Raw genomic sequence first — 16,109 nt, forward strand, 5'->3', positions numbered from 1 at the left:
TTACCTTTGTATTGGCATGTTTAAGGTACTATGGGTAGGTATTTTGCATTTTAAATCAATGTTTTCTCTGGTTTATAAATAGGCTGTTAACATTAGCTTCAGGCTGAGTGGTGGCATGAAAAGTTTTGACTTCATAATAATTTCAAAGGGTGGTGTTGACCTGTTTTTAGAGTGTTCCAAAGTTCAGACAGAATTGAATGTAGGATACTGCTTTGCCATCTTAAAGGAAAACCACTTCTTAAAAGAGAAAATTTGAATGAGGTAAACATGGTTTAGACTTTTTCCTGTCTTGGGAAAAAAAAAATGCAACCACTGATCTAAGTTATGAAAAAATAGCTAATGGGCATAGTTGGAAACTACTTTTCATAAGCATTTCTTGTTGTTGTTGTTTGGTAGGCAAGATGAAGCAGAGGTGTTTTCTACTTTACACAGTGATTCTGTGTTTGCTGAGTAATATAGTAGTCTGACTAAATCTCAGCTGGTAGGCCTGTAAGTTAATTTAAATGACTGTTAAAGATAGAGGGTCTGATTCTGATTACCAATGTAAAGTTATATAGGGGGAGGTTACCTGAGTAGGGCTTGCATGCTGAAGACTCCCCAGCTCCCAGAACAAGCTCTTCTTTTTTTTTTTTTTTTTTACTCTGTAAGTAACCTCATGTACTTCTCTCTTTCTGTGAACATAAATGTGACTAGGAGTATATATGTGGTTCTTGTAAATTACTTGGAAAAAGGATGAGTGAATATTAAGGAACACATCCATTTTCCAAATACAGTTGATAGCATGTTTCCTAATTTTAGGATAATGTGTGTCATAGATGAGGTATGCATAGAGTTCTTGAAAGGTGCATGGCAGAAAGCTATTCAAAAGCACCATTTTTTAAACTTTAAGGTATTTCTGTAATCCAGTTCTGACATATTCATATTTTCCATAAAGGATAAACAATACCTAATGGTGATGTATGGTTGCATTTCAATCAAAGCTTGGGATTGCAAGTGTGAACTTAAAGGGATTATTTTTTTTAACCACTGGAATTCTTGACAGCACAGATACATATATTTATATATATATATAAAATATACATATATATTTTTATATATAAATATATGTATATTTTTTATATATAAATATATTTTTTAATATATGCAATGCATTTTTAATACATTTTGTTAAAGTCCTATTATTGTACATTCATAAGAATAGCCTGCTTTCTTTAAAGCTGATAATATTTGTTTTGATATCATATTGTTGGTATTTTTGAAAACGCAGCTAAAAAGTTTCACAAAATTAAATTTTTAAGATAAAATTTACTCCATAATAGCTTGCTGTATTGTTGGCTCAATCACAAATGAATGCAGCTCCCCTTGAATGAGAGGTTGTTTCTTTAATTTCTTTTTTTTTTCCCTGTGTCTACAGAACAATATCAGAATTTTGAATTCTAAATTACTAAGAGAAACCAAGGACCTAAAACTATAGATTGAATTAGTATTTATAGTTAATTTAGAAGTTGTATTGTACTCTTACTTCCTTGAACCACAACACTATATAATCTCAGCATAATTCCACTCCCCATCCCCCCTAGCATTTTACATGGCTTGTTGTTCTGACAGTTATTGTTCATTTTGTTCTGTATTTTTTTAAAAATGTGTCTTTGGACTTGGGTGTATTGGGGAAGACGCTTTGTAACACCAGGTGACAGTAGAAATGAACTAAGCTTGTGAGATACTGTTGGGGATGCTTATTTAGTGCAGTAACTTTGCTGCTTATCCCATTGGAGTAGTGGGATCACTACTCCACATCACATCACTACTTCAAAATTTGTTTTTGACTTGACTAAGTGAAAGCTGACCTGCTGCTACTTTTCTGCATGCCACTGTAATTTCTTTTCTATAGTGCCTTACAGTTTGAAGGTTTTTGTTTTAATCAATCGTAGAATGGTTAGAGTTGGAAGGGACCTAAAGATCATCGAGTTCCAACCGCCCTGCCACTAGACCAGGTTGCTCAAAGCCCCATCCAGCCTGGCCTTAAACACTTCCAGGGATGGGGCATCCACAACTTCCCTGGGCAACCTGTTCCAGTGCCTCAGCACCCTCACAGTAAAGAATTTCTTTCTGGTATCTAATCTAAATCTCCCCTCTTCCAATTTAAAACCATTACCCCTTGTCCTGTCACTACACTTCCTGACAAAGAGTCCCTCTCTGGCTCTCCTGTAGGGTCCCTTCAGATATTGGAAGTCTGCTATGAGGTCTCCCCGGAGCCTTCTCGTCTCCAGACTGAACTACCCCAGCTCTCTCAGCCTGCCTTCATAGGAGAGGTGCTCTATCCCTCTGATCATCTTCGTGGCCTTCCACTGGACCCGTTCCAACAGGTCCATGTCCTTCCTGTGTTGAGGACTCTATAAGCTGGACACAGTACTCCAGGCGGGGTCTCACAAGAGCACAGTAGAGGGGTAGAATCACCTCCCGTGACCTGCTGGCCACACTTCTCTTGATGCAGCCCAGGATGTGGTTGGCTTTCTGGGCTGCCAGAGCACATTGCCGGCTCATGTTGAGCTTTGCATCCACCAACACCCCCAACTCCTCCTCAGGGCTGCTCTCTAGCCATTCTCCGCCCAACCTGTATTTGTGCCTGGGATTGCCACATCCCAGGTGCAGGAACTTGGCTTGGTTGAACTTCATGCGATTTGTACGAGCCCATCTCTCAAGCCTGTCCAGGTCCCCCTGGATGGCATCCCTTCCCTCCAGTGTGTCAACTGCGCCACCGAGCTTGGTGTTGTCGGCAAACTTGCTGAGGGTGTACTCTATCCCACTGTCCATGTCTCTGACAAAGATATTAAATAGCACTGGTCCCACTACCGACACCTGAGGAACACCACTCATCGCTGGCCACCACTTGGACATTGAGCCATTGACCACAACCCTTTGAGTGTGGCCATCCAGCCAGTTCCTTATCCACCGAGTGGTCCATCCATCGAACCCATGACTTTCCAATTTTGAGACCAGGATGTCGTGCGGGACAGTGTCAACTTTGCATAAGTCCAGGTAGATGATGTCTGTTGCTTTGCCCTTGTCCACCAAGTCTGTGGCAGTATTGTAAAAGGCTACCAAATTTGTCAGGCATGATTTGCCCTTGGTGAAGCCATGTTGGCTGTCTCCGGTCACCACCTTATTTTCCATGTGCCTCAGCAGAGATTCCAGGAGGATCTGCTCTATGATCTTGCCAGGCACAGAGGTGAGGCTGACTGGCCTATAGTTCCCTGGGTCTTCCTTTTTTGAATATCGGGGTTTTGTTCCCCTTTTTCCAGTCAGCGGGAACTTCGCCAGATTGCCACGATTTCTCAAAGATGATGGAAAGCGGCTTAGCAACTTCGTCTGCCAGCTCCCTCAGGACCCGTGGATGGATTTTGTCAGGTTCCATGGACTTAGAAGGTTCCTTAGGTGGTCTCGAACCTGATCTTCTCCTACTGTGGGCAGTTCTTCATTCTCAGAGCCCCTGTTTTTGCTTTCTGTGACTTGGGCAGTGTGGTTAGAGCCCTTGCTGGTGAAGACTGAGGTGAAAGAGTTCTTCGGTAGCTCAACCTTATCCATATCCTGGGAGGCCAGGTCTCCTGTTTCCTTCCGGAGAGGGTCCACAACTTCCCTAGTCTTGCCTTTATCCCTGACATCTATAGATAAGTTTTTCTTATTGTCTTTGATGTCCCTGGCTAGATTTAGTTCTGCCTGGGCTTTCGCTTGCCTGATCTGGTTCCTGGCCACTTGGGCAGTTTCTCTATATTCTGCCCGTTCTACCCGTCCCTGCTTCCGCCCTCTATAGGCCTCCTTTTTGGTCCTGAGCTTGTCCAGCAGTTCCTTGTTCATCCATGCAGGACTGCTGGCTAATATTCTAAAGTGTTTGGTTTTTTTGACAAGCGTATATACTTGTGCCGGCAACTACTTACATTGTAGTAATATGAACTTTTACTTATCAGGCAGCTTTACATCCCAGAATGTTTTTAGTTAATGGATTGGACGTTGTCAAACAGATTTTGGCAAAAATTGCCTTGTAAAATTCACTGACTTCTTAATGCTTTCCTCCTGATGGCACTTTGGCAGAGTCCCCTTCCAAAAGTACAGCAGCTGAAAATGGTCTGGTTTATTTTTTTTGGCTGTTAAATAATTTTTCAGGTATGTTTAAGGTGAGTGTTTAACAGAAGCAAAATCACTTTATGAAAAAGCTTCATTTGATACATTGTCTTAATGCTCCAACTGCTTTTCTATATGCATTTTTGCAGAACGCAAAGCCTCTGTGCATTGGGAATGTCAGCAAAGCTTGAATTACTGGTCATGTGCCGGTTTGAAAACAATAAAACATTTTGAACTGCCGCAGCTGAAGGGGAAAAGGTGGAATATGCCTGCTCCATAAATAGCTTCTGTAGTGAACACACGCTTTTCTGCCTGTAACTCTTTTGTTTCCTTTCAATAGTCATGAATGAGCTTTTCAGTTTAAAAGTGAAACATTTAGTGTTCTTGGGGTTTTTTTTTTTTGGAATGGATAAATATTTGCAGCAAAGGTTTGTAACTTTTGAGTAAAAGAGGAATTTTCCCTCTGAAGGGAAACACCTATTTGGAGTGAGTGCTTGCAGCTTTTAGCTGAAGAGACTTCTTCTGCTTCTTTGGATCTGTTAGTGAAATGCCATTATCTTCAAGTCCCCGCACAGGTGATTCCTTTTGCCTTCTTCCAGGAGTATTTAACATCTCTCTTCTCGGCAGGCTATAAATTACTGCTGGTGAAAGCTTTTTAGCAAAGCACAGTGTATCAATTTTTTACCTGCCACTAACTTTTCATACTTTGTTTGGAGAATATTAGATGGTTAGGTTAAAAAAGATTAAGGCTATATCTGCAGGACAGGAACATCCCTAACTGTTGAGTACTCTTCAGTGTTGGAGGCAGTGGAGAAGGTGTCTACTTGATGGTAGACACTTGATACAAGGTACCTACTTGATGTCTGGTAGGTTAAATTATAACAGCCCTACCAGGGCTTCTAGGCTGAAATTTCCTGAATTGTTTTCCCTGGTGCATTGAAACCTTTTTAAAAGTCCTATTTACTAACAACAATTTCTTTCTTAAAAACACAAATGGAAAAAGAGAAGGAAAATGGTGTTTCGTAATTACCAGGCAGAGACACCACTGTGGCATAGTTAATACAGAGCTTGTACATTTTAGCCTACAGGGGCAGCTGACGTTTGTGTTTAAACTGTCTGTAATTTAAGAAGGGTAGGCTAGATAACAGGTAGACTGTATTATTGCTGTCATTGTTTAGGCCAGGATCCATGTTTATAAATGTTGTTGCTTGTACTGTGAATTGTCAAAAAATCTCAATGGAGAAGGAGGGGGAGCCATGCTTATGTCTAAACAGGCAGGCTTGTTGTTAGCTCTAAATATTTCTGGAGACATTCATCTCTCTGGGAAGATGTGAAGTTTTTTGTATGCTTGAATTTTATACTGACAAATTAAAAGTTATAGATTTTCTAACAATATTTTCATTGGGCCTTTTTCTATTGGAATTAATAGGAGTTCAGGTACTTAGAGTAGGAGGGGGTGGGATCAGGCCCTTTCACTGTTCAAGTGTTGGCTTTTCCTCAGCTCGTAGATTAGAGATGATTTTAGGTATGCTTCGTAGGAAAGTAATGTTAAAAGAAAAATACCAAAAAAAAAAATCTTCAGTGCAGTTTCTTTGAGACCACCAATTCAGCTTTCACTTACTGGGAATTAACCTGAAATAGAGCCGACTGAGTTTTAACAAAGTCTCTCTTTTTGAGAGAAGGCACTTACAGGTACATGCCATGACAACTTAAAAACCACAAGGAGAGGCAGTGGGAGGAGCTCATGATGCGAGGGGCAATTCCACTCCCTTCCTTTCTCTGTGCAAGTGTTGAGTGGAGACAAGAGGAAGACTACTGCATACTCCTGGGCTGGTTGGTCCACCCTGCTTCCTCTCAGTGCACTTTGCAGTTTATGGCCTCTTCAGCCTCGACTCTTAACTACTTTAGCTGGTAAACATCCTTTTGCAAAGTCAAGTTAGTGTGTGCATATGACCTTCTTCAGGGTAGAGTATCCAAGTACCACAGTTGAATGCAATCCAGACAACGATGCTGACTGCACAGCCTGCTCTGAAACATAGTGTAAACAAATGGAAAAAATGAGTGAGTTTCCTCCTTGTTTCCTGTAACTTGAGTAGCTTTTAAAAAACAATTGGGGATATAGCATTTTGCTCTGGACCTGTGTATATATGTCTTTTTTTTCCCCACCTAATTTTCCTGTGATACTGCTTCCTACAATACACTTTTCTTGTATCTCAAGAATACTAAATCAGTTTTGGACTTTGAGGGACTGGTTTAACACCTTGTAGTGCCCATCCCAGATTTTATATGCATTATCTGTTCAAGTTTAGTACTGGTATGGCGTAAGAAATACAGTTGTATTGCCCTGTATCTATGCCTCTGACTTTATCCTTGAGCCAGAATTTATGTCATGCTTATGTAAAATCCAAAAGAACCCCCCAAATTCTGCTAGTCAGTGATGAAGTATTGAGAGCCAAACCTGAGCAAACAGAGGTGGGTTTAGATCAGGTCTTCAGAGTTTAAGACCTTGGTTCAACAGGGTGCTGTGTTGACTAGTGGCATCATTATCTGCTGAAGTGAATGTTTTATGGTATACCGTTACTTCTTACAATACAAGAAAACCTAGCTCTCTTGCCTTGTGCTTTATTATGCTGAATGGAAAACAGGACCCTAATGCAGGCTTCTGAAACATTGCACTCTGGTCTTATTCAGTATTATAAATCTGATAACCTGTGTATTGCTAGCTGCAGCAGTTTCCATCTTCAAAGGGCTACACAAACATAGCTGTCCTACTGGATTGCTTGGGTGAAGTTGAGCTCAGTGGTGCTCAGTGGTGGGAGAGGTGAAAGCAAAGAGGTTAAGTGACTTGTGTCAGTGAGTCAGTGGCAGAGTTGAGACTAGGACCTGGGTTCGTGCCACTAGAGTGCACTACTTCCCTCTTACTTAGTGAGAGAATGGTTAAATTTGCTGGTAGGTGCTACAGGCTCTCTGGTGGGGGATCTGGAAAATTGCTGCCAGCTTGCTGAGTTACTGGCAGTTTCACGTTGGTCTTAATTGGATGCAGCTCTCTTCTGCAGCTGTCATTTACCAAATAAATGTTTTTCTTAGTTACAAACTTTTATAAATCTTGTGATGGAATGGCAAAGAGGGCTTGTAAACTAGCTTTTTAACCCCCTTTGATTTTACTGGAGGTGAAAACGGTACATATTAAAGCATTAATCATGTGTAATTAAAGCAAATTCTTAAGATATATCATTTCTCAGAAATAGATGATGACATTTACTTTATTAATAAAATGTTCTTGATAATGATATGTAGTATTTTACTTTAACTTACCTTTTTTCCCCTGCACAGGTTTCCACTTGAGCGGCACAGTGACAGAGCCTGCAATGCAATCGGAGCCAGAAACTGTTTGCAATGTAGCTATCAGCTTTGATCGTTGCAAGATTACCTCAGTGACCTGTAGCTGTGGAAACAAGGACATATTTTATTGTGCCCACGTTGTGGCACTCTCTTTATACCGGATCCGCAAGCCAGATCAGGTCAAACTGCATCTTCCCATTTCAGAGACACTCTTTCAAATGAACAGAGACCAACTACAAAAATTTGTACAGTATTTGATCACAGTGCACCACACAGAAGTTTTGCCAACTGCTCAAAAATTAGCAGATGAAATTCTTTCTCAGAATTCAGAAATCAATCAAGTCCATGGTGAGTTTGATACCTGTTATTCCTTTTGGTTCGTTCCCTCTTTGGTTTTGAGCTTTTTTGTGGTATTTAGGAGGGTGACCTGCTGAGGTCCCTTCCAGCTGGAATTCTGTGTTTTTATGAGAGAGGATTCTGTTATTGAACCTTTGCTTTAAGATGTTTAGAAAGCAGTACTTTTTGGCAAAAGGAAAAGAATTCATAAGCAATGAGCTTCATGTATCCAGCGCTGTTAATGTATGGCCTGATCCGCTTCGTGCTCGTATTTTCCAGGCTACAAAAAACTGAATAGCAGTGTTCTTTGGTTTAGCCACATTGCTTAAAGGAACTATCTTCCCAACTTACCAATGGCATCTTTTTGTTATTCTTCTTGAACTAATCTTCTGACATTTTGGTTCTATTGTAATGGCAAAGCATGAAAGCAAGTAGGTGTTACTGGCTTTTGTCATTCATTAAATATACTTTTATTATCCTTTGGGTTTTGCTTTCTGTATGAAGTCAGGAGAAACAGAAAACCTGTATTTCAATGCTCTTTTCCTGTTTGTGTGCAGCAGCCTATAGCATCAGCAAAGGTCTTCATCTTTCCTGCTCTTTCTGCTGTGTCTGGTTTTAATGGCTCTTAGTTTCTTGTACTGAACATCTTATGTTTGTTAAAGGGTGCTGGGTGTGACTTGAGGCTTCTGAGGTGGTTGCTGAACTGAAAGTGGGTAATTGTGGGTTGAGCCGACCCAGCTAGTTTATTAGAGTCCTGTGTTCCTGTAGGGTCACCTGATAGAGATGTCCTCTAAGGTGACCAGACCATAAGCATAAAAGCAGCTTAGAGGGGAAGAATAAGTTATCTAAATATCTAAAAATACCTTTTTTGTGTGTGTGTTTGTTCATTGACAGGAACAGTTCTTGTGTTAGCTATTTAAGAGTGATGACCACTATTCCAAAGAATTTGTAATACAAACACAACCAAGCTGCTTAATATTAGGGAAAGAAAAACACGTGTGTTAAATACAGTGTAGGGCGAACAAAAGGGAGTCTTTCCAATAACAGGACTCATCTGCAGCCTAGCTGCTCTCCTTAGGGTCTGGTGACCCTGGCAGGCACAGGCAGGCAGTGCTGCAAGAAGGTGAATTTCAGGAGCAGTGCTCTCTTTTGACTTTGGGGGGCTATAGGGATGTGGCCAGAGGCAAGGTGGTTGCTCTAGTTGTTATGGAACATAATGAGAGGGTGATTGGCAGAGCTGCCTGGTGGTGATGGAAAGAAAGGGAAGCTAAAGAAGTGATGCAGGACATTAGGCAATAGAGGAAGATGCTCAGATATTGTAAGCTGTTGGCATATATAGCATGAGCGCTTGTAATAGCCGGTGCATAGGGAATTGGGGATAAGGAAGAATTTTGTTGAGTGTAAGTGGTGGAAAAGATTCAAACTGTCAAGGATGATTAGAAAAGGGGAAGGCAGGGGTGGGAAAGGAAGGACAGGTGGTGGCTATATATGGCTGTATTAGCTATACTACTGTGGCTAATGTAAGAGAAGCAACAAGCTGTTGCAGAGAGTGATTAACTTGATCAACACTAAGTCTGTAATTATACTAATCATAGGCATGTTAGTCTTTGTCAGGTATTTTCTTATTGTCAAAATATCTCATTACTACTTAAAGTATTTTTAGAGATATATTTGATGTTTGTATCACAGCCCAAATAGCAAAAGGAATAGGAAACAAAAGTAAATTGATGGCCAATTATGAAATTTCACAATGAATTTGAGTAGGGTAGTTTAAAAATACCCACAAAACTAAAATGCTTCTTAAAATGTGCTGCTCTTTTCCTAGTAAATAAGATTGCAGTGCATCTTTACTGACTGTTGGTGTTTCTTAATAAGATACTAAAACCCGAAGGAGAAAATCCAGGCAGCGTAAGAAAATAAACTATTATCAAAGAAAGCTGGGTTACAAAAGAGCATCTATAGTCTCCTGCTTTTCCTCTGAATCTCATAAAGCAATGGTCTGATTTTTTTTTTTAATATGTTTGTAATGTTAAAAAAATTACAGGATTCTTTTAAGGAAAAAGTTCCTCTAAGTAGCAAGTAAGTGTTCTTCTGGGGTTCATGCTGTAATTCTGATCTTTAATCAAATTCCTTAAATTAAGAATAATAAAGTTAACCAAAAGAGATCTATGAAAAATAACCAAAAGAAATCTATCTCTGGTTCTAATAGCATAGGCTGGTGAACATAAGATCACTGTTCGCTCTGTCATGTCTCCTGTGCTGCAGATGTTCAGGTTGTAATACAAAACTGTCTTGTAGACCTGTTTTGCATTGAACAGTTTAACCTCACTAAACTCATGTTTGAAAAGGAATTATATTGAACACTGCTTGAAGACACAGGTAAGTAAGAGGAAAAACTTGCTTATAAAAGTAAGAGGAGACCTGGCACAGAAACACCAGAAAGGAAAGACCTGAATCTGGAGTTGAATGAGGAAGATGGAAGTTGTGTGAGAACTTGGATGAAGAAGTTCTTTTCAGTGTTACCTAGACATGTTTTACTTTCAGGTTTTTTTTACATAAAACTTTTATATTTTTTTCCTTCCCTCATGGTGGCTGTACTAGTTCTAGTTTTTGTGTATTTCCAGTGCTAGGCAAAAAAAATCGGCTCTTGAACACTGTTTCTTTGTACATAAGAGTGATCCGGGATTTGAAGGGCTTTGACCACAGCATCTTGTTGACTTGCCAATGAGCTGTCTAGGGAGGTGGAACAACTCTGCAGTACTGTCGCGTTGCAAAAGGTGAATTGGGTAATTGTTCATTTGCTCAAAATTGTGTCTTACACAGCATTTGATGGCTGGCTTTGGCCACTTTTCATTGTGCAGGAGGTTACTGGGGGAACTAGTGAAGTGGCTTACCCTGATGCTGCTTATCTTTTGAAATGACAAATCCTTTTACGTTCCTGGCTGGATAGAGATGATGCAGTATCCTTTCTTGCTTCATGGCTGAGCATCACTGCAGGAGAAAATAAGGGGATGCTGTTAGAAGAATGGGAATGTGTTGTCTGTTCACTAACTTCTTCAGGAGAGCAGAGTGATTTATTGGAATCCTGTATCTGCCATGCTAATTTTCACATGGTGGTGTTTACATTATGAGAGGGTTTTGCATGTCTTTAAAGCACAAAAGCACCTATTACACTTGAAAAGATTTGTTGTGTTCTGATCGTCTTCTGTGACGCTGCTACAGCTGTACATGTTCCTGATGATTTCAAAACTGGAGATCTGTGAGGTCTAATCTTCTGTACTGAAGGCAACTGTAGGTATTCATACTGATACCCTGATGTCTGTCCTGCATAACTCTTGGCTTCACATTGGGTTTCAATTTGGGGCTGCTGACTCGGGAAGCTGGATGTAGATTTGGATCCTGCTTAGCTGAGGCTTTTTTCCTCCCTGTCAATTTTTGTACCATTGTAGTAGTGGAAGCTGGCAGGTGTGTAATGCTATGAAGAGAACAGTCAGGATGACAAATTATCAGCCAAGTTTGTCATCTTGGATGTCGTTCCTTAAGTATGAAACTTTCACTTAAGTGAATTGGTTAGAAGGTCAAACTACGTTCCTGAGAATTTGAGTAGAAATAGGAAAATAACTGCGAGATTGGGGGGGAGGGGGAAGGAAGGGAAAATCTGTTTGCATGTTAAGCACATACTAGCATTGATTTGTTATTATATGCATAGTGAAAAAGGGTCTGCCTTTTACTGGTGTAAGGACAGCCTAGCAAACAATTTCATTTTACCTTTTTAGCTGTACTGTTTCTTCCCTGAGTGTTTAGTGCTGCTGTTGCAGTCTCTGCTCCTAAAAGAACTGTATAGATTTCTCCAGACTCTCCCATTCTCTGACTCACGATACGAGTCACTTGCCAGCACAAAACCATGTGCAGAAGAACTCAAATTTAAGAGTGAGCACGTAGGAGAAAGCGGTTTGAGTACATTTGTTCTCTCAGAAACAGAAGTACCTGGGCAGTTCTGTGTTTGTCCAGGCAGATCTAGGTACATCCTCTGCAAACATTAATCTGTAACGTATATTGAGTGATGATGGAGGCATTCAAGAAGGAAACATGTATCAAAAAATTGCTTTAAAATAAAATTTCAGAGTAGCTATCACTGTTCCTATATATTGTAAGTTCCAAAGGGCAATTGGAGGTACAGGTAAGTATGTGTTAATATCAACTGAGTGTATTTAACTGAAATGCGGGGATTTTAGTGGAAAATTATAGGGTAGGAGAGGTCTGAACAACAGAATCTTAAAGTGGCAAAACTGATTGAGAGTAGTTGCAAAAGAAGAATGTAGGAAATGGCAGGTGAGTTTCATTTCAAGAAGGATGAAAATGAAGGGCTCTAATGTTTAGTATGAGATTTGTGTAGTGAACCAGAATGGGAAGGAAGTAACAACATAACTAGCAAAAACTAGAGAAATTTCAGAAACCCAAGTAGACTGATAGATGCAAAATAACATTAAAAAATAATTTATGATATTCATATTTTTAGGAAAGGTTTGCCCAGACACATTAAACATTAAAATAGAACTTGTTATATGAAAAAATAAATAGTGAGGGGTTTTTTGAGACATGGAACGTAAAAATAAATAAAAATAACACATGCTAGTCTGTACTGATAAGGAAATTCTTTTATCTACCACACAAAGTAGACTTTGAAACTTCTTGCTATATAGTGTTTGTGAGACCTGGATTTTAGCAGGAGAGGTTAGATATTATCAGCAAATAAGTTTATGCGTTTTGCTGTATGGGCATATGGAAGGAAGACAATTTTTTGGAAGTTAAAAACATGTTGGATGTTTATTACCTTTCCTCAGCAGCTTAAAGTAGTCTGTCTCGTCTTCATATTTTCTGTTGTTAGTGCTGGCTGCTTCACAGCAGTTGCTGTTTTTCTTTGATGCTGTGTGCTGCTGAACAGGTGTTATATTCCACCCAAGAGTTCTGAAATTAAGTACAAGATGAAGTGACTTATGTCTAAACTTTGAATCATTTGGGGAATCAAAGGCATAATAATATTTTTGAATCATTACTTTTATGATCATTGGTTTTATGTAATTATTGTTTAGAATAATTCTGAGCACACTAAGTTTATAAAACCAGTTACTAGTCTGTTGTGAATCAGCGGACAGCAGTTTTGGTTTCTAACTGGGACCAATCAGTCTTTGCATAGTACCCAGTAAGTCATGCTTTTTATTTGTGATATTTTTTTTCTGTATCTTCTCCTTAATGCTGTCATGGGATGACATTTAATAAAATTTAACTGATCTACAGTTAATTTGTATACTTAAATTAATAAGATTATAAAATGAAGTTCAAAAAAGTTTCAGTATTGCTATGAGTATGTAATTTGGCTCTTGTGATACTTTAGAAATAAGCATCAGGGAAGCATACTACTTTCTGTTGTTTTGACCCAATTTCACTGTTGATCTTCACTGTTCGTCCTTGCTTTGCTTCTGCTTACTTTTTGAGGTTAAGTTCGCTGTATACAACACCAGTTCTTGAATGTGGTTGCTCATTTTGAAAGCAGTTGCTCTTAAAATTGCTATGTAAATGATCAAAGTGTTTATTCTTTTGAAATGCTTCTGCTTCTTAGAACTTGGGAGTTGATGATACTTAACATGTAACCTGCTATGACCATAAATATACCAGGCTGCTACAGTGTTTTCAAATTTTATTGGGGTGTTTAGTGCTACAAACAGTTGTGCACAATATTCCTGGTTTGTTTGCTAAGATTGCAGTTGAGTAATTTTAGTAAAAGAGATGAGTAAGTATGTATGGCTGTATCTATATACTGAGTATAAATATAACTGTAAGTACCTGATGTAAAACCTATTTCAAAGACCAGTCACGACAGCAGTTAAAGCCAGAGGTTGGAGGGAGGGAGATTAATATGTTAGTGTCTATAAACTGACACAGTTTAATTGCAGGTTTTAATATTGTAGTATAATTATACAGTGCTCTTCACTTTCATAGTTCAAATGTGAACTAATTTATCCTCATGACACCCCTCTAAAGCATGTAAGTAATACTTATCCCTGGTTTACAAGTGAGGAATGGGATTTGGCCTTGGTACCAAACTGCACTGCAGAGATTAAATTCAGGACTGCCCATATTTCTCTCGCAACCAAACCATCCATCTACTGAAGCCTCACAGTGCCCCTTTGGGGCTGTGCCGCACCTGAGCGAAGCCACCACCTTGGGGTTGAACCTTCAGCTCCTCCCTGGTGTTGAGCCTGACCCTTCCCACCAGCTATTGCTAGGGCTTTGTCTTGCAGCTCCCAAGGCAGCTCCCTCCTGTTGCTTGTGCGGATCGTTCTATCCACCCAGTCCTGTGTCCTCAGAAGGAAAGTGGCAGTGTAGAAATCTTGTCTATTGCCCAAGAGTGATCTGTGTTTGAGTGGGAGAGGAAATGGGCTAGATCAATTGGTATTCACCTGCTGACTGTGAGCAAACGTAGTGATCTTGAAAAGGGCCTGGTTGAGAGACATGAAGATGGTCGTGTCTTGAGAGTGATGAAAACAAGAGTGATGCGGGCAGGGGAAGCTGAGACTTTCGCAGCAGCACCACTAGGACGCAGCAACCAGGCGAACTAGGCCATCTCTGTGCCTTGTTAGTCCATGGCTGTTGCTGAAGATTGCCAATGGTGTTGGAAGATCAGTGAATTACAACTGTAGCTGGTGCTGGTTACATGTATACTGAAGTTTCTTTATATATCTCCATTAAAAATTTTGATTATACTGAGTGTAGTCTATGTAAGATCTTGTAAGGAAAAATCACTCTTAATCAGACATATCTGTAGTACTGTGCCAAACAGCGTCGTAGAGCTCAGACCCTCCTCAGCTTGATGTCTTCAGCTTTTACAGTCTTCTAGCCTACTGGCATGAAAATAACACTGGTGTAAGTATAGCGATGCTGAGCCCCTGGAGAAGGTATATTTGGGGCCATGCTGTAAGAAGAGGCCTTGGAGGGGGCAGTGCTGCTGACCAGGGGCAGTGGGCGCCCTTGTCCTTCAAAGGAGCCCTGTTGTTAAAGAATCTGCGGTAGCTGTGTTGAAATTTAACCTTCTAGCACAAACTGACTGAGCTTTTGATAAAATGTAAACAGTTATGGAAGGAATTTTGGTATTTTCCCTAAATAGGGAAGCTTAGCTGAGGAATCCTGGGCTATTTTTAATTCAATTTAAAAGTAGCCATAGTAAGATTATCTAAAGATAAACTTCCAATGAAGTGAGAAAAAAAGTAAATGTAGTTTGTATACTGGTGCTCTTATATAGTTCTCTTTCACATGTCTTTTCTCTGTGTTTTAGAGCAATGAAATATTTAAACTATCTGCAAGGTGATACTGCAAACCTGGGTCTGTGCAACAGCTGTACTTCTTTTGTGTTTATTTCCCTTTCTATCTTGTTCTTTGCAACTAAAGACTTATCACTATGTATTTCATGCAGCTGACTGAACTGAAAGCCCCTTAAAACTAACACAGTAAATGTGGAAGCACTCACAGAAGAGGAGGTTTTTTTAGACCTTGATTTTTGTACTGGTTTGGGCTTGATTCCTGTCTTCTGAGACATACTTACAGTTTCTGTGGAAGGCAGAAGAGTTCTTTCACATTTTCAAAGACAATTTCTTATTAATCTAAATATATATGTGTATATATACACAGTAGTGCAGTGTTCCCAGCTCTAGGCTCTGAAGTTGGGGGCAGTTTAGGAGGTTGCTGAGCTGGAAGATTTTTTTTTTTTTCTTACTCTGTCAGCAACTAGTAGACAAGACATCTCTTTGACCCTTTAAATCGTCCAGTTGTATTTTCATTGAATAAAGATTCCGGCATTCCCTGTGATGGCTTCACCTACGTGGCAGAACTGCAATTGTGAAATGAAAGCTTGAATCAATAGCACTGGTGCTTAATTCCTGTATATCTGGAGAGTTGTAGCTATCTTTGCTTTTCAAGTTCTGATGACTTCTTTTGAAAAAGCAAGTTTTTCTAAGTCTGACTATGTAATTTTTCTTCCTTGCCAGTATCCCTTTTTTTTGGCTACAGAGGTAACATGGACTCAGATTTAAAAGTGATAGGTTGTGTAATGTAATTCAGTTTCTAACATCTTCTCAAAGCCTAATGGAGATAGAGATTACACAGTTGTGACAAGCCCAAAATCAAAATGTCAAGTTAACTTGAGTCTGCACGCACTTAAAATACCTTACGTTTGGTATGGTGATGCACTACCTTGAACTGTTTCCCTGACAGTCTAGGTAAGTGCTTTTCAGCCTTTTCAGTTTGAATACATTTTA

At 39.6% G+C, this 16,109-nt stretch overlaps 1 protein-coding gene across 3 annotated transcripts in view; it reads left to right on the plus strand.

Moving 5' to 3' along the window:
* The window catches only part of ZSWIM6 (zinc finger SWIM-type containing 6), a 122,384-nt gene that overhangs the window by 58,005 nt on the left and 48,270 nt on the right, over positions 1-16,109 (plus strand). For all 3 annotated transcript variants that reach the window (XM_074166121.1, XM_074166120.1, XM_074166122.1), the window contains exon 2: positions 7,453-7,809. In XM_074166121.1, the coding sequence (XP_074022222.1) occupies positions 7,453-7,809 (357 nt within the window). The remainder of the gene's footprint in view (positions 1-7,452; positions 7,810-16,109) is intronic.

Source organism: Numenius arquata, chromosome Z, assembly GCF_964106895.1.
Source record: "Numenius arquata chromosome Z, bNumArq3.hap1.1, whole genome shotgun sequence".
Lineage (NCBI taxonomy): Eukaryota > Metazoa > Chordata > Aves > Charadriiformes > Scolopacidae > Numenius > Numenius arquata.